This window comes from Oryzias melastigma, linkage group LG23 (genome assembly GCF_002922805.2).
Source record: "Oryzias melastigma strain HK-1 linkage group LG23, ASM292280v2, whole genome shotgun sequence".
NCBI lineage: Eukaryota > Metazoa > Chordata > Actinopteri > Beloniformes > Adrianichthyidae > Oryzias > Oryzias melastigma.
This window is the reverse complement of record NC_050534.1, coordinates 19,695,928-19,722,923: the sequence shown is the minus strand read 5'-3', so window position 1 is coordinate 19,722,923 and position 26,996 is coordinate 19,695,928. Positions and strand designations below refer to the sequence as shown.

General features: G+C 41.9%; 2 protein-coding genes across 5 annotated transcripts in view; both read left to right on the top strand.

Annotated features, from left to right (window-relative positions):
• The window catches only part of plxnb2a (plexin b2a), a 186,851-nt gene extending 165,143 nt beyond the window's left edge, over positions 1–21,708 (top strand). For all 3 annotated transcript variants that reach the window (XM_024284789.2, XM_024284767.2, XM_036210260.1), the window contains 20 exons: positions 583–792; positions 870–953; positions 1,311–1,400; positions 1,481–1,623; positions 1,695–1,795; positions 3,487–3,716; positions 3,838–4,019; positions 4,186–4,252; positions 6,384–6,530; positions 7,252–7,329; positions 9,041–9,119; positions 11,370–11,470; positions 13,395–13,476; positions 13,553–13,704; positions 13,776–13,936; positions 15,405–15,552; positions 16,011–16,075; positions 16,152–16,227; positions 16,500–16,574; positions 19,048–21,708. In XM_024284789.2, the coding sequence (XP_024140557.1) occupies positions 583–792; positions 870–953; positions 1,311–1,400; positions 1,481–1,623; positions 1,695–1,795; positions 3,487–3,716; positions 3,838–4,019; positions 4,186–4,252; positions 6,384–6,530; positions 7,252–7,329; positions 9,041–9,119; positions 11,370–11,470; positions 13,395–13,476; positions 13,553–13,704; positions 13,776–13,936; positions 15,405–15,552; positions 16,011–16,075; positions 16,152–16,227; positions 16,500–16,574; positions 19,048–19,152 (2,376 nt within the window). In that variant the 3' untranslated portion in view covers positions 19,153–21,708. The remainder of the gene's footprint in view (positions 1–582; positions 793–869; positions 954–1,310; positions 1,401–1,480; positions 1,624–1,694; positions 1,796–3,486; positions 3,717–3,837; positions 4,020–4,185; positions 4,253–6,383; positions 6,531–7,251; positions 7,330–9,040; positions 9,120–11,369; positions 11,471–13,394; positions 13,477–13,552; positions 13,705–13,775; positions 13,937–15,404; positions 15,553–16,010; positions 16,076–16,151; positions 16,228–16,499; positions 16,575–19,047) is intronic.
• Positions 21,709–22,893: 1,185 nt separating this feature from the next.
• Positions 22,894–26,996, top strand: part of itih5 (inter-alpha-trypsin inhibitor heavy chain 5) — a 20,829-nt gene continuing 16,726 nt past the window's right edge. For both annotated transcript variants that reach the window (XR_002920771.2, XM_024286803.2), the window contains exons 1-7: positions 22,894–23,259; positions 23,328–23,372; positions 23,646–23,809; positions 24,012–24,113; positions 25,395–25,669; positions 25,806–25,975; positions 26,047–26,163. Coding sequence is in view for 1 of the 2 variants with exons in the window: in XM_024286803.2 (XP_024142571.1) it covers positions 23,113–23,259; positions 23,328–23,372; positions 23,646–23,809; positions 24,012–24,113; positions 25,395–25,669; positions 25,806–25,975; positions 26,047–26,163 (1,020 nt within the window). In the remaining variant the exon portion in view is untranslated. The remainder of the gene's footprint in view (positions 23,260–23,327; positions 23,373–23,645; positions 23,810–24,011; positions 24,114–25,394; positions 25,670–25,805; positions 25,976–26,046; positions 26,164–26,996) is intronic.

Here is a 26,996-nt window from a genome sequence, read left to right as displayed (position 1 = left end):
TTCAAATTAGATAAATTCTTGCACGTTATTATCAAACACATTAAAGAGCCTATATCGTGCTATTGTTAATTCTTTCAGTTAAATTGTATCCAAGTATATGAGAATGAACGACCTTTGGCACACTAAAGAACACATTTTTTTTTAAATACGAGTTATTTTCATTTACAATTTTCCTACCCGGAAGTAAGACGACTCGATCTCTGAGGCTCCGCCTTTCACTCCTTTTGGGTGCCGCCCATTTCATGATTCTCCCGCAAACATCAGAACTTTTACAAAGATGGACGTGCATATAGAATGAAAGCGATCACCGCTAGCTCCATGGAGGAAGTGAGTGTGTCTATGAGCCTGGGGGCGGAGCTTGCAGCCCAGACTCTTCCTGGAAGGGGCTGCTCCTCGCTTGTCTACATTACATTGTGAGGACCCGCTCGTTGGGAGGGGCTGGTGCTCAGTGCAGGTTTTTAGAAGATTACTCAGAGATGGATCAGAATACAGTTTCGGGGTTGTTTTTGCAACTTTATAATACACTTTAAAGCTCAAAATAGTCTTTTGAGAGATCTCATGGTCCTGGTTCTGGTTTGTCAGTTTGTCCAGCCGGTGCTGCAGAAGAACGACTCCATCCTGGAGTTCCTCTCCCCGGAGGTGAACTGCTGCTCCAGCAGCCAGTCTCTGAGGACCTTCATCCAGCTGGACAACATGGAGGAGGAGCTCAGGAACTTTGACTATCATACCAACCCCACCTTCGACAAGCTCTACAAGGACAAGATCACCGAGACCGGCATCATCATCGTCAACGTAGGACGGACTCTTCACTGGATCCGAGGACTCTTGGTCCGTCCTTCCTGTTGAGTTCTGACTCTTTCTTTCTTCAGGGTCGAGGTTTTCTGAGGGCGATGACGATGGAGGAGGCCAAGGCGTTCATCGAAGACGTCCCCTGTCAAATTAAGGGACTGCAGGTAAAGCCGGGCGGAGGGGGAGGGGGGGTTTAATGGCTTTTTGATGGATTTGTGTCGCAGTCTGAAGCCGCCGCCGTTCCATCAAAGCAGAGGACGCCAGCCGTTCAGTGCCGCCACGCTCGCAGCCTGACGGGCTGACAGTCGGCCTCACTCAGCGCCGAAAATCAATCGCCTCCCTGATGAAAGTGAAAGCTGCGTCTTCACTTCTGATGCAAACACACCTGAGCGTGTCTCGCTTTCAGTTAAAGTTTGAAAATCTGCGGTTTCACAAGCAGGCTGTTTCCAGAAGTGAGGAGATCTCAGGATGTGCAGAAGAGAAGCTTCATTTCTGGTCCGTTTGTTTCTCCTTCTGGTCAGGACGACACGCTGATGCTGGAAGCTCCTTCATCACAGCCGAAGTCCAAAAACCAGCTCAGGAACTTCACCAACGACATGCTCGAGCTCAAGGTCAGCACAGCTCAAAAACACAATCTCTTCTGCTTTAAATGATGCGTTAAAGAATAAATCTGGGCTCCGCCTCCTTCCAGGTGAAGTTCGGTGGGTGCACACGGATGGTGGGACACGTCTACTACAACAGAGGGGATAAAGAGCACATTCCTCTGGCCATCATCATCCCCGCAGTCATCGTTCCCATGCTGCTCTTCATCGTGGTGTCCGTCTACTGCTACAGGTTTGAGGAGGAGCGTGGGAAAACGGGTTCACGGATGAAGGTGACTCACCTGCGTGTCTGACCTCCTACAGGAGGAAGAGCCAGCAGGCGGAGCGCGAGTACGAGAAGGTGAAGCACCAGCTGGAGAGCCTGGAGGAGAGCGTCCGAGATCGCTGCAAGAAGGAGTTCACAGGTCGGTTTCCATGACGCCTGAGGAGAACCAAACATGTTTAAATAAAAATATCAAATCAAAGCTTTTTGGTGAAAGTGTTTCACAAAAACGATTAAAAACATGTTTTGAAAGCTTAAAATTCTTGGACAGATAAAGAAAGATGATCACTTTGATCATTTTTTTTCCTTAAATAAAGCCCGATACCCAGCCCCGCCTACTTCTGACCTGCCTCCATTGGCTGGATAACTGCTTTCCTCGTTTTAATATCCCCCTCTGCCCATCCCCCCACCACCAGCGAAACCTGCATGTAATTCATGAAAAAAACACTTTTTCTTTAATTACAGCTTTTCTGTTGGTTTATCTCCATAGCAACCATTTTATTTTTTGCTCCCCTGGGGGTGACAATTAAGTTCATGTAATGTTTAGACGAATCTGCAAAAGTAAATTTTCGTATTTCCTTGGCAACTGAGTTTTTGGCTAACCATGCCCACATTCCTAACTGGTTCATATCGTACGTCATATTGTTTTGTTCAGCTTGAGCCAGAGATTCATGTATTACATTTTTCAGAATATTCTGAACAAAAACGTTTAAAATGTTTTTAAAAACATACAAATCTTGGACTGAATTAAAGCTGCTGAAGTTTTTCTGAAGAAAGATGATCACTTTGAGGATTTTTCTAAAAATCATATTATACTAGTTTGATTTGTATTTGATGTCTTAAAAATTTCACAACATAATTCAAAGAAAACTTGTATTGTTTTCTTTGTAGTTCCACCTCCACATACAAATCTTGTTTTTTAGGTTTTTTTTTTATTTTTATTTTTTCAATTAAACCCATGAGCTACATTGCATAGCCTGATAGCTAGCCCCGCCTACATCTGACCTGCTCTCATTGGCTGTGGAGATGCTGCCCCCCTTCTCAATATCCCTTTTTGCCCATCCCCCCACCATCCATTATACGAAAGAGTATCGAGTTAATTTTTTTTTTTTTTTTAATTGTGGCTTTTCTGTTGGTTTTATCTCCATAGCAACCATTGTATTCTTTTGTTCCTTGATGCTGATGAACAGATCCATATAATTTTTAGAAGAATCTACAAAAGTAAATTTTTGTATTTCCTTGGCAACAGAGGTTTTTGGTTAGCCACGCCTACATTTCTAACAATATTCTGTAAAAAAAAATGTGTGAGCGACACGCCACTTTTGCAGTATCACTGTAAAAAATCAACAACTTCTAAAACCAAAGTTAGGAGGCAAAACATCAAAATCCGCATGAGAATTTCATCTTAAGTATCTTCTAAAATTTTTTAGAATTCAAGATGGCGACCTTTTCTCAAAGTCAAAGGTCAATGAAATAATTTTTCTTTTGTCAAACTGTTAAAAATGTGAAAATCACCGAATTTTACACTTTGATACAACATAGCATAGGTTCTATGGCCATCCCATAATAAGTCAATACTTCCTTTGGATATATTTCCAACATGTTTTTGGTTTTGTTTGAGGATTTTGAAAAATAGTTTTTGAGCCAAACTTATTTGTTTGGTTTCTCCCGCTGTGATGTCATCACTCTTGAGGGCGGGGGGTCATTTTCACAAACGACTAGATGGGTGCAAATTTTGGTGAGTTTGTGGTGGCGGTGAAATTATCACCAAAAGGCGCAGAATGAAGAAGCTCCTGCTGTTCCAGTGACCAGAAGCTTTTCCCTGTTTTTCAGACCTGATGATTGAAATGGAGGACCACACCAGCGACCTGAGCGAAGGCGGGATCCCCTTCCTGGACTACAAAATCTACACGGACAGAATCTTCTTCTGGCCGTCCAAAGACAGCTCCAACGACCCGGTGATCACGGGGAACATCCCGGTCCCAGAAGCCCGCAAGGCCACGGTTAACCAGGCCCTCACTCAGTTCTCCAACCTGCTGAACAGCAAAACCTTCCTCATCAATGTGAGTTTGGACTTCTACGGGTTTTCTTCATATTCCGCTTTAGTGCTTTAGGAACCAGAATTTTTTAAGTATAATTTCTTTCTTTATTATTTTTTTAAAACCTTCTTTCTTTATCTTCCAGTTCATCCGCACGTTGGAGAGCCGTCCGGACTTCAACGCTCGTGCTCGGGGTTATTTCGCCTCCCTCCTGACGGTGGCGCTGCACGGGAAGCTGGAGTACTACACTGACATCATGAGAACGCTTCTGCTGGAGCTGATGGACGAACACGTGCAGAGCAAAAACCCCAAACTGATGCTCCGCAGGTGAGCTCAGATTTACCTCTGAACTCTTTGCAGTTTTCCTCGTTTTCTTTCCACTCTTGGATTGAAGTCTTGCAGTAGAAACCACTGGATGATTCAGTGGAAAAGTTCTGAAGATGTGAAACGCCCAGAGATATTCTTCAGATTTACTGTTGGCTTCTGTGTGCAGGTCAGAGACGGTGGTGGAGAGGATGCTGTGCAACTGGATGTCCATCTGCTTGTACCAGTTCCTCAGGGTAACTCCTATTCTTTAGCTTTAGCCTCCGTCTTTGCTCCTAACATCACAATCTGTCATGAAATCTCTTAAATCTGCCCTTAAACTGAAGTGTAAATTATTTATTTTAGAATTGCCTCCAAAGAAATTTCATTGAATAAAGCCACGCCCACATGGTTAGCAATAACATCAATAAGTTAGCTACGTCCCAACATCAGATCTATAAATGTTGATGTTACCTGTTAGTCTGGATTGGGAATTTTTTAATCCTGTTTTAGATCATTTTCGAAAAAGATCCATGATCTGTCACCAAATGCGCGGGGCAAAAATAACTGAGGACACGCCCAAAAACCGCAGGGCTAAGAATTTATTGGTCATTGGTCCATAGAAATTGGCCCATCAAAAATTCAGACCAATCAAGGCTTACTGACACCGTCTGGTGTCCACGGTCAAGATCAGCCAGAGGCGAGTTCGACGGCCAAGATGAGCCAGAGGCGAGGTCCACGGCCAAGATGAGCCAGAGGCGAGGTCCACAGGCAAGACGAGCCAGAGGCAAGGTCTACGGCCAAGATGAGCCAGAGGCGAGGTCTACGGCCAAGATGAGCCAGAGGCGAGGTCCACAGGCAAGACGAGCCAGAGGCGAGGTCTACAGCCAAGACGAGCCAGAGGCGAGGTCCACGGCCAAGATGAGCCAGAGGCGAGGTCCACGGGCAAGACGACTCAGAGACAAGGTCTACGGCCAAGATGAGCCAGAGGCGAGGTCTACGGCCAAGATGAGCCAGAGGCGAGGTCCACAGGCAAGACGAGCCAGAGGCGAGGTCTACAGCCAAGACGAGCCAGAGGCGAGGTCCACGGCCAAGATGAGCCAGAGGCGAGGTCCACGGGCAAGACGACTCAGAGACAAGGTCTACGGCCAAGATGAGCCAGAGGCGAGGTCTACGGCCAAGATGAGCCAGAGGCGAGGTCCACAGGCAAGACGAGCCAGAGGCGAGGTCTACAGCCAAGACGAGCCAGAGGCGAGGTCCACGGCCAAGATGAGCCAGAGGCGAGGTCCACGGGCAAGACGACTCAGAGACAAGGTCTACGGCCAAGATGAGCCAGAGGCGAGGTCTACGGCCAAGATGAGCCAGAGGCGAGGTCCACAGGCAAGACGAGCTAGAGGCGAGGTCTACAGCCAAGACGAGCCAGAGGCGAGGTCCACGGGCAAGATGAGCCAGAGGCGCGAGGTCCATGGGCAAGATGAGCTAGAGGCGAGGTCTACGGGCCAGGATGAGCCAGAGGCAAGGTCCACGAGCAAGATGAGCCAAAGGCGAGGTCCACAGTAAAGAACAGGAGCACAGGCGATCCACCTAGAATCTGAAATCTCTCCCGCTCTCCTGGAAGGGAGTGGGGAAGAGGAACAACACGTGAATCGCATTGCACCAAACAGAAGTGCAAAGAACTAATTAAATAATACAGATTTGTGATGCATCAGAGAAAACTTTCTCCTAAAAGACCACAACTTTTCTCACTTTTTCCACGTATATTTACATACGACCAATTTTCATCCGTTCAAATCCTAAATAGCGACAGAGTGACACGGCCTTAAAGCTGCTTCATCCAGGAAGTCAGTGTTGCTCTCAGTTACAGAAGATAATTTTAGAACTGTAAAGCGAACATCATGAAAAAAAATTTATATGTTTGTTTTTAAGATAACGCAATCTCATAGTTGCCATAGTGACAGAAAAGAGGCGGAGTCACGTACAGCCTCTTTATCAGATCACGCCCTGAGCTAAAGTGTGTTTATCATCTAAGAATGTAAAGCATTTAACATCTTAGCAATAATTATGTGACCTGTGTGGGCATCAGTTATTCAGTCTGTGTGAGAAGATTACATTTTATAATACAACCTTTAAATCCTGGAGCTGCAGATGAAATCAGCCCTCAGGCTAACTGGAGTATTTACAGAATCATTCATTTTATTGTCCTTGGAAAATCTGAATTTACTGACAGGAAACTGCAATATTTAAGTAGAAATGTTCTTTTTCAGTTCATCCCTCATGTTCTACATCATGAATCTTCTCTAATCAGACTCCTTCACCACATCATTCATTTTGCACTTAAAGTTTGTGGACGGATTTGCCTGAAAGTCGTCCGCGTGGATCTGATTCCAGGACTCGGCCGGAGAGCCTTTGTACAAACTCTTTAAGGCCCTGAAGCACCAGGTGGAGAAGGGACCGGTGGACGCCAAGCTGAAGAAAGCCAAGTACACGCTGAACGACACGGGGCTGCTGGGAGACGACGTGGAGTATTCTGTCCTGGTGAGGCCAACACTTCAGTCCGGTATTTAGATGAAAAAAGTCAGATTTACTTTGAGGTAAAGACGTGAACATTTCTCTACGTATTTATTAACTTTCAGAGATGAAAAAGATCTATGGTTGCTATGGGCTCTTTACCTTTAATGAGGAGCAGTTGAAGGTTTTGTTTCTTTATGGGTTAAAACACTGACTGTCAGCACACTGACAGACTGCTAGATCATAATGGAATTCATGATGATCCTGATTTTTGTGGTTACTTAACAGCGCCTGAAGCTCCTGTTGGGAATGTTCTCCGTCCTCGCCTGGCTCTAACCTGCATTTTCTCCCTATATTTACATAATGTCTCATCATTGACACGGTTCTGCTCCTCGCCGAGCGCCGCGCCGCTATTTTCAATGGAAAAAGTCTCACGCTAACCTCCACATTCAGAGACGCAGCGTGACAGACGGTGGAAAAAAGAAAAACCTCTGCGCGTCAGATGATGGATGTCGCCGCGGATGTTCGATTCCCGCCTGCGAAACATCCGTTTTTAATAACCTGTTTGTGCACAGCCACTTTGTGTCAGCCGAGCATCATTGACACGAGCAGCAGCATACCGATGAGCAGCACGGCGAGCTGAAACCTCCCAGGAGGCGCTTCGGCTTCAGCTGAAGTTCAGACGCCGACATCAGAAGCGCTGCGAGTGTTTGTGTTTTGTGGAGCTGACAGCTGCTGCTGTTTGCAGACTCTGCAGGTGTTCGTTCACGGGGAAGGACCGGATGTCACGCCGGTGAAGGTGCTGAACTGTGACACCATCACGCAGGTGAGTTCTAAAGAAAGGGATATGGAGCTGAAAATAACCTTAGATGGTTTAAAAATAACATTTAGGGGCAAAAACTTTAATTTTATTTTTTTTTTGTAAATGTAAGTGTGAAACTAAAGTGTAAAATATCACAAATGCTGCAGATTTTTAAGCAAATCCTCAGTTTTTAGACAAATTTAAGATTTTAAGAACCAATTTTTGGGTAACTTGATTTTTTTTTTTTTGGTTTTGTTACATTACAGCCCGTCTTTATTTTGATTTTAATCCATAAAGTGGATATTTAAAGTATGACTCTTCTATAGTCGGAGCTCCAAACGACCTTTAATTTTTGTTAATAAATGCTGCTCAGAACAACATTTCTGCTTCTCTGCTGTCCGCCTCCTCAGACTCTGTGTTCTGCATTAAAATTTGCATTTTTTATCATTTAATAATATAAAGATTTTATTGAAACAGAAAGAATGTTGATTCTGTATCAAAATAAAAGGTTTTGTGCCTGTAAATGAGCTGTTCTCTTAGCGTCAAATCTTGTACATTTCAAAGAAAAAAGTCAGAAATGTGCAATATTGTTGGTAATTTAGGACTTAAAATCTCATAAATTTGCAAAAAAAAGTCATAAATTCAAGAGATTTTAAGTTAGTAATTTAGGACTTAAAATCTCATAAATTTGCAAAAAAAAGTCATAAATTCAAGAGATTTTAAGTTGGTAATTTAGGACTTTAATATTGTACATTTTTTAGAAAAAAAGGAAAAATGTACGACATTTTAAGTAGTTAATTTACGATTTTGTATCCTGTAAAATTGGAAGAAAATGTTATAAACTTACGAGATTTAAAGTTGTAAATTGACAACTTTTAATCTAGTTAATTTCACAATAAAAAGTCGTTAATATATGAGATTGCAAGTTGTTAATTTACATCTTATCTTGTGATTTTACAACTTTTCCTTGTAAATTTACAAGATAATAAGTTGTAAATTTACAACTTTAAATATCGTAAATGTACGAGATTGTACAGATGTTGTACAATTACTAATTTTAATCTCGGATATTTAAAAGAAAAAAATCATAAGTTTATGAGTTTTTAAGTTGTAATTTTACTATTTTAAATTTGTCAATATTACTTTTTTAGTAACCCTAATATTCTGTCGTACGTTTGTAAGTATTTCACCTCATAAATTGTCAAAAGAACATTGAAATAGAACGTTTTCAGTCTGAGATGAAAAATGTAAATATTGAATACGATTTTCCCTCCTAGCCGTAGACATAAAGCTCACAGTTTGACTGAAAGATGCAGACTGCTGAGCTTGTTTTCAGAGGTTTGGCCAATTTGTCTCATCTTTCAGAAAAATCAATCCACAGTTTCCTTTTTTCACGTTCATGCGGCTCAGCCTTCCATTCCTCGACAGTCTGCATTTGTCTTTACCAAACGATGTGATCCAGAAATGAGAAACATCTTCACAAATAACCTCTGAAGACCGTCTCATGTCTGTTTATCCGAGCTTGAAGTGTTTATTTTGTTTGTTTTTTTTTTGCTCATTGTGACCCAGAGTTCATGTAATAAATTTAAATGTATTCCTTAAATACTATATTTTATTTGTTGTCCTATTGCAGAGGAAAAAAAATCTGTCGTCTGCGGTAGCTGTGATTTTCTGTCTGCCGTGTTTCCGTTTTAAATCATAAACGAGCAGCTTTGACTGAATCTTTAATCTGCAGGTGAAAGAGAAGATCATCGATCAGGTGTACAGGAACCTGACGTACTCGCAGAGACCGAAGGTGGACACTGTTGCACTTGGTGAGTCACATTTCCCATCATGCCCCTCAACACCTTCAGAAAAGGGTGGAGCAATCAAATAAACATCTGTTTGAGATTTAGATTTGATGGATTATAGTTGAAGTGTCTGAAGAAAAGTAGGAACAATATCAAAGCAAGAACATATGTATTGTATAATCAATATTCAGTCATTACAAATATTGTTTTTCCTATAAATCTTGCTGCATTTTACACACATTATGTGCACAATTGATGAAGTACAGATTGCAGAACTGAACTGAAAACTGAGTGATAGTGAAGAGGAGCGACCATTAAACAATGGTTGAATGGAAATAAACCCATACCCAAATGTATACATCTAATAAAGTCATGTTTTTTTGCATGTTTACAATGATCTCTATACATGACAGTTAAGAATTGGTTTTGAACCCAAAGCTAAGCAGAAAACGGAGTGAGAGTGAAGAGGAGTGACCTTTAGATAAGGGCTGAATAGGAATAAATCCATATCAAAATGTATAATTCTGATAAAAACCTTTTTCTTGTATTTTTACATGATCTCTATGATGTAACACTTAAAATTTTGTTTTAATCCCAAAACTAAGCAGAAAACTGAGTGAAAATGAAGAGGAGCAACCAAAATTTATAATTCTGATAAAACAAAAGTATTTGTACTTTTCCATTGATCTCTATATACAATTAAAACATAACAGTTAAAACATTTGTTTTAAATCTAGGAATAAGCAGAAAACTAAGTGACGGTGAAGAGGAGCAACCTTTAAAATAAAGTTGAATAGAATTTAACTTGTATCTAAATTTATAATTCTAATAAAATCTAATTATCCTTGCTGCATTTTTACAATAATCTATGTACACAATCAAAATACGACGGTAAAGAATTTTTGGTTTAATCCCAGAATTAAGAAAAAGCAGAGTGACAGTGAAGTGGAGCAACCCTCAAAAAAAGTGTTTGGATAGAATTAAACCTGCACTAAAATGTATCATTCTAATAAACCAAATTAGATGGGTAGCTATTATTTTATATACATGATCAAAACATTACAATGAAAAAAATGTAATTTGTTCCCAAAACAAGCAGAAAAATGAGTGACAGTGAAGAGGAGCGACCTTTAATAGAAAGAAACACCACAAAATGCTATAACTTTAATGTATCAAGCTATCTGAGCTTCATTTTATAATGATTTATATGAACTTGATCAAAAGATTTTTTTGTTTAATCCCTTAATTAAGTAAAAAGCAGTGCTTCAGTGAAGAGGAGCGACCTTAAACTAAGGGTTGAATAGATATAAACTTGTATATTTATAATTCTAACAAGACCAAATGATCCTAGCTGTTCTGTTTACAATCTGTATTTATATCAAAGGATAACGGGTGAGGATTAGTGATTTAATCTCAGAATTAAGCAAAAATCTGAGTGGCTGTGAAGAGGAGTGACATGAAACAATGGTTGAATAGTATTTCACTTAAATACTTCAATTCTTATAAACCATTCTATCTTATCTATAGGTTTACAATGATCCAGACATGATCTTTTATAGACAGAAAATGGTACAATAGTGAAGAGGAGTGACCTGTAATAAACGGAAGAATAAAAAGAAACGTCCATCAGAAGTTATGGACTGAAACGTTGACAGGTTTTTACTGAAAAATTCCCTATCGGATTAAAATCTTTCCAAACGTAGCTATAAACTTTAAAATCAATCAACTGTGAAGCTAAAACTTTATTAGATTTGATTTGAAAATAGATAAACGATTGGTGCGAATGAGACGCAGATGCATTTTAGTGTTTACTGCTTGACTAAGACTTTAGGTCAAAACTCCAGAGTAAAAGCAAAGAAGGAAGAAAAGGTGTCCTATTGTTTTCGATTCCTGAAAGCTGCAGGAGTAACAAACGCTCCTGTAGAAATGTCGTCGGAGTGTGAGGACCGTTCTGCATTCACACGAAGCCCCTCCTCACAGAGATGAGCTGCAGATCATTTCTGCGCTCCTGAGAAAGCCGCTCTCTTCTCCTGAATCCTCTGAACGGAGTTAATCGAAGCGTCCATCAAGAGGCAGGTTGCAGGCTGGAGCTTGAAGAAAGAATGAGCTGCTGTCAGTTAAACGGGCCGTGAACCTTTGAGCTTCAGTCGTGTGCGCTTTAATGTCTTCAAGTTATGTGAGATACAAGAACAGAAAAAACCCCAAACAAGTAGATCTGAGCGACACGAGCAGGAGAAGGAGGACGACGTCTGACGTCCCCGTTTCTGTCCACAGAGTGGCGCCCTGGATCCACAGGTCAGATCCTGTCCGACCTGGACCTCACGTCGCAGAAAGAGGGTCGCTGGACCAGGATCAACACGCTGGCCCACTACAATGTGAGTTTGATGGTTGTCCTGGTCAGTGCTGCTCAGTATGACCCCCCCACACATCCTGTTCAATCCTCATAAAGCTTCTATAACCAGATCCACCTAATTTACTCATTTTTTTTTAAACTTCGGATTAATTTTCCGAATAGATTTTTTTCAAAAATGTAAAAAAAATATATTTTCTTTATAATTATTTTGCTATTTTTTCACATAGCATAAATTGATAAATTGGCTATTCGCTTCCCACCGATTAGCCCCTCCCTCTGTCATGGATTCCTCATCAGTTGTTAGTTTTTCAGTTGTTTTTTTTCTGACCCACAAAGAAGAGATTCAGGAACTAGGATTTGTAGAAACTGTACCATCTGGGGTGTAAGGGAAAGTGATATGATGATGTCTCACAGTATTTCATTTGGGGATACTTGTATGGTTAAAAAATGCTGTTAGCAGCACCAGCAACCAAAACAACAACAGAAAAATCTTGCGAGAACCAGCTTGTGTTAAAAGTTCAGTCAGTTTTTGTTGTCACTGGTGTGGACAGGTCCCAAAAATATTGTTTCCTCACTGCAGTACAAAGCCAGATTTCTAGATTTATGCTTTACATCCTGTTAGTATTTATTTGTTTATTTATTTATTTCCCCTTCATGGTGTGGCGATATGTCGATGTGTGTTTGTGTTTGTGCGTGTGTGTGGAAGGGTGGGGCTTGTGGGCATTATCTTTTGTTTTTAAAATGTTATTTTTATGTAAAGCACTTTGAGTGAAATTCATTTTTTTTTTAAAGTGCTATACAAATAAATTTTGATTTGATTTGTTATAAGACATGTACTACTTGGGTACTGAATCAAAACTATGTGCCTTGTAGCTGTGCTAAATGTTGTGATCATAAATAAAATTAATTTGACCATTTTTATAACAATAAAAGACATATTATCTAGGTAGAATTTTGTTTTCAAGTCATACTCTTTAAAAAAAAAAGAAATATGGTTCTGGTGCAGTCTTGGGATATATCATGATACGTATCATAACATGAGAAGTAGTATCAGGATACGTATCGTGAGAAGCGTATCTGGATATCTGTTGAATTGTGAGATGCTTATCGAGACATGTACCGTATTGTGAAATGTTCAGATACGTACAGTATCGTGAGACGTATCGTTAGACCTGTATGACGATATTTATTGTTATACGTGTATCGGGATATGTATTGTATCGTCAGACTCATAACGCAATATTTATTGTATTGTTACTCATATCGCGATATGTATTGTATGATGGGATGAGTATTGCGATATGTATTGTATCGTTAGACTCATATTGCGATATGTATTGTATGGTGGTACGTGTATTGTGATATGTATTGATTTGTGAAACATGCATCGCGATACGTATTGTGTCTTGAGACGCGTATCACGATATGTATTGTATAATCAGACGAGTATCGCCATATATATTGTATAGTGAGCCCTGTATCGCGATATATGTTGTATAGTGAGATGCGTATTGCGATATATGTTGTGTAGTGAGACGCGTATTGCGATATGTATTGTATAGAGAGACGTGTATCAGGATACTCATCGTATCACCAGGCTCTTACTAATACAGTTGCAACATTTTTACCATAATTCCCTTTTTTTGTGATTGAATCTAAAAGAAGCTTTGACCTGATCAGAGATGAAGACCAGTTGGTGAAACTTATTTAAGATTTTTTAAACGTAAAAAGCAGAAATCCTTCAGTTTTCTCCATCTGCTCGGTGTCAGACTCCCCGCCTGAATCAATCCTGTGGTTCTTCAGCTCATCATCAGGTTCACTGAGGCGAGTCGGGATCCTGCCGCTCGCTCTGGATCTTTGTAATCTGCTTCTGCGTTCTGCCGGGGCCTCAGAAATACTTCTGAGGAGACAGGAAGCAGGAAATCACGTTTTCTCTCTGGTTTCAGATTCGGGACAACGCCACGGTGGTTCTGTCTACAGTCATGCACACGCAGTCGTTCCACCAGCACCAGGACAACCACGATGAGAGTACGCGCTCACCCGCTCCGAGGTTGGGATGTCTGACTGTCCGATCTGAGCGTTCACGTTCTGCGTCTCTCTGCAGAAAACGCGCTGCTGGAGGACGACAACACCTTCCACTTAGTGCGGCCGACGGAGGAAATCGACGAGGGGAAGTCGAAGAGAGGCAGCATGAAGGACAAGGCCATGACCAAAGCCATCACGGAGATCTACCTGACCCGTCTGCTGTCCGTCAAGGTGCTGCCGCCGCGCCGCTCCGTCTGCAGAACCTCCGAGCTTCAGGTCTCACTCCGACTTGGTCTTTGCAGGGCACGCTGCAGCAGTTTGTGGATAACTTCTTCCGCAGCGTGTTGTGTTCGAGCTCCGTCGTTCCTCCGGCCGTCAAATACTTCTTCGACTTCCTGGACGAGCAGGCGCTGAGACACGACAACGTGGACGAGGAGACGCTGCACATCTGGAAGACCAACAGGTAGAACCCCCATTTGTTTTTCATCTGGTAGACATAAGATTCAGTCTTTCCTCATTGGCTGAGAGGCTGTGACATCACCTTCTTCCCCTGCCTGTAATACATTTACAAAAAAAAACTTTTTTTTTTCAAAATAGGGGCTTTTCTGCTTGTTTTATCTCCATAGCAACCATTTTATGTTTTAGTCGTCTGGTACGACGAACACATCCGTGTCCTTTTTATAAGAATCGCTGCGCGTCTTTAGCGGGTGGATTTCCTGCCAGCGGCTCTTCAAAGGTTCCTGTGAAGTTCTGACAGAAATAATGATCGTCCTCGTGAGTTCTTTGTGTGTTTTAATCAACTCCACTGGAGGCTCATTACGTCCTCATCAGCGCCGGAGGCGGCGGCGGCTCATGAGAGGCGGCGGCCTCATGAAAGGCCGCTCCAGGTCACATGGAGGAAGACGATGGAGAGATGAAGAACAACGGATGTCTGCGTTTAAACCGGCCTTCAGCTGAGGCTGTCCGTCATCGACGATGAAATATGAATCTTCTGCAGTGAATTATTGACGAGTGTCGCGGCGCGTAAAGGAAAAGATAAAACGTGGTGGGGCGGAGTGATGAAATGGATCGTTGACAGACTTTTAAAAGCTCTTATTTTGAAAAATTCATATTTTCTTTATTTGGCTTGTGTCTGCTCGACTTGTTAAACTGAATAAACAAACAGAGAGCCTCTGTTGGTGTGATGGGGAGCGTCTGCTCTGGTTTCAACAAACATGGAGAACATTCTGAAGTTTAACCCAAAAACTGGAAAAAGGAAAATTGAATCCAAACAGACGAGAAAACGTTCTCAAAGAAACCCCGAACCATTTTACGTTACAATGAAGAAGCACCAATCAGCACCCTGCAAAAAGGCCATAGAGGTCAGTTGGAGATCTCCAGTTAGTTTCATTTACGGCTTCAGCCCAGAAGTCAAAAGTTGTCCCTAACGACTGTATATACAGCTGGACAAGGTCTTTAACATGACTCATCGTTTAGGCAGCGACTGTAACATGACTCATCAGTTTGAACTGGAGCCAGTTTCTTTCATGTCTTTGCTTGTTGTTATCTCAGTTGGACATAATATCCTTGAAACAAAATGGGCGGAACAAGCAAGCCTGGAGGATGTTTGGACACGCCCACAAAGGTGGCTGTCAGTCATCACATTCCCATTATGGAAAACACAAAATAAGTTTTATGCCATGCAGCTATCTTACATTGGCGTGAATGGGAACTGACCTGCTCGTGTAACCAGCCCCCTGGTGGTCACATGGTAAACTGACCAGTGTCTTTAGTTTTTAAATGAGCTTCATTCTGGAAGTCAAAGACTGCATCACACAGCAAAGTCTGTCTGTTAAAGCTGCTGAGACGACATCTCTCTGCTGCTCGTGGTTCTTCAGGGTTTCTTCTTCTTTCTTCAGAAGTTCTAAAAAGTTTCTGGTCTGTGTTTGCAGTTTGCCGCTGCGGTTTTGGGTGAACATCCTGAGGAACCCGCACTTTATCCTGGACGTTCACGTGACGGAGGTGGTGGACGCCTCGCTGCACGTCATCGCACAGACCTTCATGGACGCCTGCACCAAGACGGAGCACAAACTCAGCCGGGTCAGTGAGCACACATTCAGAACCAGGTCCAGAACCCGAGTCCGAACTCCAGATCAGACCTGCTGACACCAAACTCGTGATTCAGGAGTCATTACTCAGCAGCTTTTCAGATTATCCGTCCTCAGCATTATTTTAATATTTAGAAAAACCTCCGTTCCACTTTTCTGGACAGTCTTTGGCGCCCTCCAGTGGTCAAATGTGATAATGCAAAAAGAAAAAGTAAAATACTTGTGATTTTTGTGAAACAAAATTAGTCAATAAGAACGAAAATTCTGTTTTTGATTGATTAATTTGCACAAACCTTTAAATGTATATCTAAAAAAACCATCAGGATTCTTTGTTAAATCTTTAAAACTGGTTCTTTATCTCAATATCTTAAGCGTTTTCTGAGTTTAATGGAACTAAATTTATTTTTCATGGATGTCATGCTGTCATGCATCCGTTTGTTTCTCCTCCAGGAGTCTCCCAGCAACAAGCTTCTCTATGCAAAAGAGATTTCCTCCTACAAGAAGATGGTGGACGAGTGAGTTCGGCGCCGCTCGCTCTGATGGCTCCTGTGTGTTGTTGTTTGTGTTGACGTGAATGTTTGTCTCCTGCAGTTACTACAGCGGCATCAAGCAGATGATTCCTGTCAGTGACCAGGACATGAACACGCACCTCGCCGAGGTTTCCAGGGTAAGAACCCGACTGATGCAGTCGATGCAGATGCAGTTCCACCGCTGGCCTGAGGTGTCACTGTGGAGCAGATGGAGAGATGATTCCATTTTTCAAGTTTTTACTTTTATTCTTGAAAAAAATCATCAGATTTCTCAGATTTTTTTTATTTAAACACATTTTTGATAAATGTGGCAGACATGAGCTGATTTAGACAAACGTTCTTTAAGTTAATTTAACTTCGACAGCTCGTTTTGGGTTCGTTGACTCTGATTTCTTCTTGAACTCCACAGGAACACACACACAAGCTGCACACGCAGGCCGCCTTACACCAGCTGTACCACTACGCCAGCAAGTACTACGATGTGGTGAGGACTCCCGTCTCTCCTCAGTATCACTCACAAACTTTAGATCACAAAAGTGAAAGAAGTTAAATAAAATAGATTTTCTGACTCTTTTTGCAAAACTATTGCTAAGTTTTTAAAGATTTTACAGCCTAAAATCATAATTATATTTTATGCAGGTGGTCATTCTCAGGAAAAAAAAAAGTTTTAGAAGTTTGAAACAAACTTGTTAAAGGAAAATCCTCAGGTTTAACAAAAAAAGTGTAAAACCTGTCCTGTGTTCTGTGAAAGTCTTCTGGGAGTGACCACTAGGTGGCAGCAAAGATATTTTCAAACTTCTAGTTTAACATTTTTTCTTGAACAGCAAATTAATCTTTATTTATACAGTAATGTATCATATTTGGTAACACAAGTGGAATCTCTAATACACTCAACAAAAATATAAACCCAACACTTCTGGTTTTGGTGAATTTTTCATGAGATGAACTCAAAGATAAAAAACATTTTCTTCAAACTCGGTATAAAAAATTATCTGAAATAAAGTTCACAAATCTGTTTAAATCTGTGATGGTGAGCATTTCTCTTTTGCTCAGATAGTCTCTCTTATCTCACAGGTGTGCCATATCAAGATGCTATTTAGATATGGTTATAGCACAGGTGTGCCATATCAAGATGCTATTTAGATATGATAATAGCACAGGTGTGCCATATCAAGATGCTATTTAGATATGATAATAGCACAGGTGTCCATATCAAGATCCTGATTCGATATGATTATAGCACAGGTGTGCCATATCAAGATGATTTGACATTATTATTGCACAGGTGTGCCATATCAAGATGATTTGACATTATTATTGCACAGGTGTGCCATATCAAGATGATTTGACATTATTATTGCACAGGTGTGCCATATCAAGATGATTTGACATTATTATTGCACAGGTGTGCCATATCAAGATGATTTGACATTATTATTGCACAGGTGTGCCATATCAAGATGATTTGACATTATTATTGCACAGGTGTGCCATATCAAGATGATTTGACATTATTATTGCACAGGTGTGCCATATCAAGATGATTTGACATTATTATTGCACAGGTGTGCCATATCAAGATGATTTGACATTATTATTGCACAGGTGTGCCATATCAAGATGATTTGACATTATTATTGCACAGGTGTGCCATATCAAGATGATTTGACATTATTATTGCACAGGTGTGCCATATCAAGATGATTTGACATTATTATTGCACAGGTGTGCCATATCAAGATGCTAATTGAACAGCTTGATTACACATCTGTGCCATATAAAGGTGCTGATTATAATTGCACAGGTGTGCTATATCAATATGCTGAGTAGACTGCATGAATATTGCACAGGTGTGCCTTAGGCTTGCCACAATAAAAGGCGGCTCTGAAACATGGTTTGATTTATGAAGGGGGTTCTGGGGACTCAGATTCTGGTGTTAACACCATCTGCCTCATGCAGTGGAACTCATCTCCTTCACGCGGAGCTGTTGATTGTGGCGCATGGTGGCGGTGGGGTTATGGTACGGTATCAGGATTAGGACGGTAACAGTAAAGGAGAAGGGCTCACTATCAGATTTAGATAGTTTTGTGAACTATATTTGAGAGAAATGGTTAGTTTGAGTTTGTAGAAATGTTTTAGGTTTGTGAGTTCAACGACTACTGGGAGTAAAAACCAAAGTGTTTTATTTGGTTTTTTGTTTAGTGTAGTTTAAAAAAGGAGCATAAAATTATAGTAATACAAAAATAAACTAAAAGCCAAGTTGAAAACTTTGGTCTTTAAAGCATTTTCTTTAAAAACATTGACATTTTCTGCAGCCAGAATGTTCCATAAACACAGACCTTTATTCTGAAGAGGTAGACTCAGTAAGTTTGGTTGTCTGAGGATCTCAGGGTTCATATTTTAATAAAGTATTTTAATATTTAAGTTACTGAGACATTTACAAACTATTAATAGTAGCTTAATATCAGAGGAAAGTTCAGATAACTCTTTAAAGATTCTAAATATTGTTAGTCAGGGACTATAAAGGTAATATATGTCAATCAGTAAAATATGACTTCAGATAAAGATCAAAATATAATAAAAAATGAGTTTATGCTTTAAATAATAATTTATAATTTAAAAACGTCCCTTTAAAATCTCTCCATGAAATCTTTTCTTAGTGTACAAATTCATAATTTTATTAATCATCTAAAAATGTTTTAAAACCAGAACTGTTTTAAAATAGAATTTAGATGAATATTAAATTGATGTCAGAAATGGTTCTAGAGTGAGTTCAGTTTTATATCTTGGAGATTTATAAATATTATATCTCACAAATGTAACATGATTGGGCGACAAAGATTAGAGGAGTATTTCAAAGATAAAATCCTCGTTCACTAAATTTGGTATAAAACTTAAGTTTGAAGATCAGAGAACGTTTTTTACCTGCTGACCTCTGACCTGCTGCTCTCCTGCAGATCATCCAGTCTCTGGACGAAGACCCGGCCGCCCAGAACAAGCAGCTCACGCTGCGCCTGCAGCAGGTCGCCGCCGCCCTGGAGAACAAAGTCACCGACCTCTGACCTCACGGGAGGGGCGGGGCGAGCTGCTGACATCCAGACGAGGACAACATGGGCGCCGCGGACTCTTAAAGTGTTTAGAGCCGCCGGAGCGGCAGAGAAGCCACACCCACTTTTCGGTCCACCGCCTCCTGGACTTTATTCCTTCTTCTTCTGCACTTCTGGACGTGGAAAAACGAGACTCTCCTTTTTGGTACTTTTATTTTGAAATTTGTGTTGGAGAAGCTCTGGATCTGTGTGACCGTGAGGATTCAGGAAGGCTCCGCCTCCAATTTTTCTCATCTGAGCTCAGTCCCCGCCCCTTAAAGTCACAGCAGGAGCTCTGACGTCAGTGAGGAGCGAGGCCTGGATCAGAGTTTAAGATAAGCGGTACGCCGCGCTGCTGCACCACAGCGCCCTCTGATGGCAGAAACCGGCGAGTTCAGGGTACGATCCGTTCAGTAAACGCGGCGCCACTTCGTAGCCTCGCTCTGGAAAAGAGTTTCTGCAGAATCTGATGACGGCCATTTGTGTTTCGTTGGTTTTAACCTGTGACATGACTCAAAAATAACCACTGAAAACGTCTGCGGAAGCGTTCGGACGTCTCTGTGGAAGCACATCGAGTTGAGACATTCCTCTGTTCTGTACGGAAACGCTAAACTTTAGAAATGAAATATGAAAGTGGGAGGAGCATCCTAGATCATGAGTCAGCAAAAATAAGAAAAATCATTAATTTATATGAAAGTTAATCCTCGATTTTGAGGCAAAATCCATTTCTACCTTTTCATCATTAACTTCAATCGTTGGCTTCAAATTAGCTTCAAATCTGAATTTTTTTTTCTTTTTAGGGTTTTTTGTTCAATCAGTCGAAAATTATTCATGTTGTAAATATAAATATAAATTCTTACCTTTTTTTTTACTTCCAAACAAATCAAATTGAGCAAATATTTTTCCTCAAAATCCATATTTTCCACTCTGATTGGTCGGATTAGGCCACGCCCACCTCCTGCAGATGATTTAAAATCACTTTAATTTAAAAAATCAAGACCACAAATTAGCTGAGAAGCGTTCTAACTTTTTTTCCAGCTAAATAAAATATTATAAAAGGAAAAATATTGATTAAAATTTAAAGGTTTGGAGTCAAAATCGCCTTAAAAGATTCAAGAAATCATCTGAAAATGTTTATTAAGAGAGCTATTATTCCAGAAGTTTGTATAAATCTTTTCTCTGTTGTCTAATAAACTGTAAATCTATTATTTTTTCTTAAAGTCATCATGAGAACAACAAATGTATATTTTTTAGGTTCCAACCAGAAAACCTTCTTTTGTATTTTCCATGGATCCAGACGATGTGCTGCACAGAACCGGACGGATTTCTTCTTTAACTTGTTGGCTAGTAAAAAAATAAAAAAAACATTTTTTGTCAGTTTTTTTCAGTTTTTAAAGCCACTTTGGTGCCAAACAACAATTTCTTTCCAGCTGGATGTTTGTGGCCAAAAGCGATTGAATAATCTGGAGGTACGGCGATGAGAAACTGATCAAATGTGAAGCTTTTAGGGTCATCCTCACATCCAAAAACAACAAAAAATGAGTTTAAAACTCAAATAATTGCATTTTTCCCTCCACCAACTCTTGCTTCCTTCTGCCTTCTCTTCTCCACCAGAGTGCCTTAAAGAGTTCAGGTGAAAGTCAGACAGAAGGGAGGAAAAGTCCATCAGATCTACTGCTGCACACTTAGTTTTCTTTTTTGGTTTCAGCTTTTCTTAAAGCGGTCAGTAGGGGGCGGTAACGTCTCGGTTTGAGATCCAGAGAAGGAATCGAACGAGAACAACAAACTTCTCTCATGCTGTGAAGAACTCGTTAAATCTGCAGAAACAGAATCAGCTGTTATTTAATTTTGTGAGTTAAAGGTTAAAGTGGTGATGAAACGTGTTTGAGGTTTCCAGATGTTCTGTTTCGGCTCCAGTTTGGAAGAAGATTTTTGGAATTTGTCCTCTAAAGTCGAGCTGTGCATCTGAAACAAAAAAAAAAGTATTTTTTGTTTCCCTTTCATTCATCAAACCAACAATCTGCTGTTTCTGCTCCTGCAGATCTCTGCGTCCTTTTGCCTTCTTTGCCACTTTTTTAGCCAACAGCACCCCCTTGTGGTCACCGTTTTACAGGCGATGCACTTTTGCCGCTCCAGACGAGTTCACTGAAGCGATCGTAGCGCACACGGCGGCCGTCTGAAGGTTCGCTCGCCTCCGTTGTGGTTCGACAGTTGTGTATCGATGTGTTTTCGGTGTGTTTGAGCCGATGTGAAGCCCACGTGTCTGTTGTGAGTGAATGTTACGGCGAGCGTGGACGAGTTTCTGCCTGAGGGGGCGGAGCTCAAATCGCCGTTTATTCTTGTAACCTGATTGTAGGAGACCAATGGTTTGGAAGGACCAAGTGTGTAGATGTTGAGATGATGTTGAGATGCAGCGACGTGTCGGCAGAGCTGGACTGAAGCCCAAATCTGTGACTCTTCTGAGGAAGTGGAGAAGTGGGCGGAGAATCCAGATCTAGGAATCCAAATATCATTAAAGAATTTATACGAAAACTGTCTTGGTTTTTATTCTTTGAGTTTCTGAGTTATTTGTGCTTCAAGAGTTTATTTCTTTCCACAAAATACGAACAAAAACTAATAGAGAATAGGAAATGTCATTGATTGGTAATGGACTCAGTGGCCCCGCCCCCTTGGCGTTCCAAACAGGAAGTACTTGCTGGTTCAGAGAAGCCAAAATCCCATAGAGAAGTAAACAGTTATTACTCAGTTGGTCAGAATAACCATTCTTGTTCTGTATTTTTTCTATTGTTCGTTATAAACTGACCAATCAGATGCCTCAATAAAAGAAGGCGGAGCCTGCTGGCTCCCACGTCCAACAATCGAAACTTTTGACAGATTTCGTGTATCCTAAATTCAAGTGCTGAAGGTGTGGCCTCCCAACAAGCTCACTCCCGATTGGTGAGTGGTTGCCATAGAAACCAATAGCTGCTTACTAAGGTCTGGCTCCAACATGGAAGTGTCTGTATCACTAAAAAATATAAGACAACTGAATGAACTCCCTATTAGTTGGAGCCAGAAGGAGATGTAGAACCGGCTGTCTGTGAAAAACAAGAAAATCATGAATCTCAAACGATGTTTCTCTTCTGAGTTCCTGATAGCATTTCTTTGATCTATCTCAGCTTTCTAAACTATTTAACCATCTCAGCTATCAACTTATCTATTTTATCCGATCTTTCTTAATTTTATATATACCTATATTGCCCTCTAACACTCTTTCTCTGTCGATATCTATCGTTCTGTGTATAAATCCTTCTCTCCATCACTATATCTCTTTATCTTTGTCTATCACTTCCTCCATCTCTATGTCTTCCATCTCTTTATTTTTCTCTATCACTCTCTTTATATCACCCTCTCTGTCTCTTTATCACTCCTATCTCTATCGCTCTCTCTATTTCTCTCTATTTTATCTATTTCAGACATTTTCTATGTGATGAAAACGTTTATTATTTTTGATGCTTTTATCCTGAAAAACCGTATCCAGATCTACTAGAACATGTGTTCGTGGTTCAGTTGTTCTTTTCTTAGATGATTTAGTAAAATATAAATTCCAAACAAATATTTCCGTTAAAACTTGAGCTCTAATCTGCGCGGGATTTCTTTAGTCTGATCCTCAAACTCGTTCTCACCATAAAACAAATAAATACACAAATGTCCAGCATGTTTGATGACACTTGAAGGCATCATGTTCAGTTTTAGTTAGGCGGCGCGCGGCAGGAGGTTCATCTGTGCGCAGCCGCAAAAAATCTAAACATGCGCTAAGTGTCGCAGCAGCGCGCGGGTTTTCCTTCACGTTTCTGGAAAGTTTGTCTCCACCCCTCCCTCGTGGGGCGCGCGGGTGGGACGTTGGGGGGGGGGGGGGTCTCCTCTCTGTGATCCGGACTCCTCCGATCCTCCGTCATGACTTCTGCACGCGCGCGGAGGAAGATGCTGCCGCTGCTGGTTCTGCTGCTGAGCGCGCTCAGCCGAACCGAGCAGCTCCAGTCCGAGCTGGACTCCGAGGACCTGGAGGACCTGGACTTGGACTTGAACCTGGATCTGGATCTGGTAAGGGTTTCGCGGATGATCCTCGCGCCTGCTGGAGCTCAGGTTCATGATCGTGTTTGTGCCTCCAGGCGCCGCGCAGAGTCCCGCGGCAGGTGAAGACCATCCTGGCAAAGGTGAGGACGTCTTTATGTGTTCGAATCATAAACATTTGATCACTTTTACGTTTTTCTGCAGTTTTAGAAAACCAATTCATGCTTTTCAGTCGAGAGTTGTGATCTCAGAGCTGGAGGTGGATCTAGTCACTCCACTCGTGCGCACTTTGGGCGTGACGCGCAGGAGATCCGCCAAGTGCGCAAAAGTCCAAACTCTGTGTGATCCGAACCGGACCTTCTGTGAGCTGCTAAGTCACCCCTCTGAGGCTCTGCTGTGTCCCGGTTCTCCCGCAGGAGACCAAACCTCACATCCAGGAGCTTTCCATCAAGACCACCATCATCTCCCGCTACGCCTTCACGGCGGTCCACTGCGCCATGCTGAACCGGCACGTGGCCGCCGCGGAGGGGGTCTTCCAGTTCCAGATCCCCGCCGACGCCTTCATCTCCAACTTCACCATGTAAGCAGGAAGTCTTCAGACTCTCTGACAGACTTCAGAGTCTGGATCACGTGGTGGTCCGGTTGCCACGGAGACGTCAAAAGAGACGAGACGCCGTTAGAGTTTCACTCATGCGCAGCAGATCCTCGTTAACGTCGCGAGGAGAACTGAGACAAAGGCTGAACGCCACTCTAAAGCCTGACCTTTGACCTTCTTGAACCAGGATCGTTGGGGGGCGTGTCTACCAGAGCGAGGTCACAGCGAAGGAGAGGAAGGTCAAGCAAGGAAACGGCAAAGCCAAGAGCCAAGAGTCCGGTGAGAACAGGTAAGAAACAAGCTTCTGCGCCAGCTCCACCTGTCCTAATCAACCTACACCTGTCACCTGTCCTAATCAACCTACACCTGTCGCTTATTAAAGCTCCACCTGTCACTTAGATCAAAGCTCCACCTGTCGCTTTGATAGAAGCTACACCTGTCACTAATTAACGCTACACTTGTCCCTTCAATTATAACTCCACCTTTCGCTAATTAAAGCTCCACCTGTGCGTTAATCAAAAATTCCCGTCTTGATTCACACAGATTTAGACCTTTTAACAGAATCGGTACAGAATCAAATTCTGATGTCAAGAATTTTTAATCCAAACTTTCAGAATTTTTTAGAATAATAATAATTATAACAGCATTTGGGATTTTTAAAATAAAAGCCTTTTTTAATTTTAATTAATAATTTCAATAAAGTTTGTGAATCCTTTAGTTCCAAGAAACTTTTTTCCTTTTCCCTTTAATGCAATTAAATGCAGTTTTTAAAGTAAAGAAATCAAGAGTGAAATATAAAAGCATTTATTGAATTCATTTAAAGACAAAAATCGATCATTATTGACGGTGGAAATGTGAAATAGTATCTTCACCCTAAAGTAGGAAACAGATGGTGATTTTTTATTTTTTTTATTGGGAATTTAATCTTCTTCTTTGCAAACACAATTGCACAAGTTTTGTCAACTCTGCCTTGTGGTGGAGTGTCCGGCCTGAGACGGGAAGGTTGTGAGTTCGAATCCTCAAAGGAGCAGCTTCTGATGAGTTTGGATCCTCATTCGGCTGCAGATCCTTAGAGCTCTTGAGCCCGAATCCAGGGGAACATTGTGGTTTTGATGAGCAGCTCCACATCATGAAACTACCTCCACCATGTCGGACCGTTTCTATCATGTTTATTCCATAAAGCTGTTGATTTGATTCAAACTGTGGTGGGAGTTTCATGACGTGGGCTGATGAAATTTTAATAAATAAAGTTACATTTAAAAGTTACAAAAAAAAAAATGTTGTTTCAAATGACATAGTTTCTGTAGAGCAGCAGGAGTTGATTAGAAATTCACCTCCTCGTTGTGTAGTACCCCAGCCAGCATATTTCCTAAATCACAAATACAATATTTTTCAAACAGCAATTTTGAATATATACAATAGAATTTGAATAAAGACATAAATACTATTTTAAGGTGTATTTTCATCATCAGAAAAAACACCAAAAACATCATTTTCACCACAAACCAAATGTGAAAACCCTCATCTGCGTTTCGGAGCTCTCAGTAGAATTCTCTTTCATCGTCTTCAGTCCAGAACCGGAGGTGGAGGTCTTCCGGATGGCGGTGAACATCCCCGGGCGGAACCGGGCCGTCTTCCTGCTGACCTACGAGCAGCTGCTGCAGCGCCGGCTGGGCCGCTACCAACACGTCACCAGCCTGAGGCCGCTGCAGCTGGTCAGCCGCCTCAGCCTGGACGTGACCGTCGTGGACCACGCCCCCATCACAGACCTGGAGGTGCTGCCGCTCCAAAGCGGCAGAACCAGCAGCTCTGCCAGCTCTGCATCAGCCGGATCCAACGCAGCAGGTTTGGAGGCTCTGAAAAACAAACCGGGCTGGCAGCGACTTCAATGCGCTCTGAGGTCACGGCGTCTGAAACATGTCAAGCTTTTGTTCTGGATCCAGTTAAAGGATCAAAACCACTTCCTGTCTTTGTGCTGCAGCCAAGCCGGAGCTTCCCATCACCACGGAGATCAAACAGCAGCAGAACGTCTGGAGGATCACCTTCAGCCCCAACATCGTCCAGCAGGCCCGCATCTCCACCAGCGGCGTCCTGGGAGACTTCGTCATCCGCTACGACGTGCAGAGAGAGCTGGGGATTGGAGACATCCAGGTGAGAGCCTGTTAGCCCCGCCTCTCTCTGGCTCCACGCGGCCTAAACCTGCCGACCTCTGTACCCTGCAGGTTCTGGACGGGCATTTCGTGCACTACTTCGCCCCCAAAGACCTCCCCGCCGTCCCCAAGAACGTGGTGTTTGTGATCGACACCAGCGCCTCCATGCTGGGCGCCAAGATGAGACAGGTACCTGCGGGGGGCGCCGCCATGTTTCCCCCAACCAAAACACACGTCCAGGATGTCCAAAAGAAGATTTAAAATCATTCTGGGATGGCAACAGTTAAAGTTGAAGTCCTATTAGTTATCACACACCTCGGTGGGGGAGGGGTGAGCTGCAGACACAGCTGCATTCGGGAACCATTTGGTGGTTTAACCCCTAACCTTTTAATGCTGAGTGTCGAGCAGTTTATGACTCAGCTTGGATTTGGACCTTCAGGTCTCAGGGCGGACACTCCACCACAGGACCGACCGCTCAACCTTCAGCTTGACGACCATTTTGTGGCAAAGTTTGACATTTTCACAAAGATGTGATTAGTTGAAAAAATCTTCATTAAAAGTGATGCTGCTAGCTTAAGTCTACGACCGTCATAAGTCTATGACCTTTGACCTCAGGAAACTTCCTTTGGGAACTTACTCAAAGAGAAAAAGTTGTTCATTTTTATGAGCGTGGCGAGCTCGCCAAAGGGGCGTTTCCCTGTCCCTCCCACGTTACGGACTTTTAATACAAGAACCCCTGGCTCAAGCTGAATAAAACAATGTAACACACAATATGAATATATTAATAATATGGGCGTGGCCATCAAAAAACCTCTGTTGCTAAAGAAATCCCCAAAATTACTTTTGTTTATTGCTCTAAAAATGACATAGATCTGTTCATCATCTCCAGGTGATCAAAAGTTTAAATGGTTGCTATGGAGATAAAGTGAGCGAAAAGCCGCCATTTTGAAAAACGTTTTTTTTCTGAACAGGATGGCAGAGAGGGCGGGTGAGGGGCGAGTAGCAGCTGCTCAACCACCGGG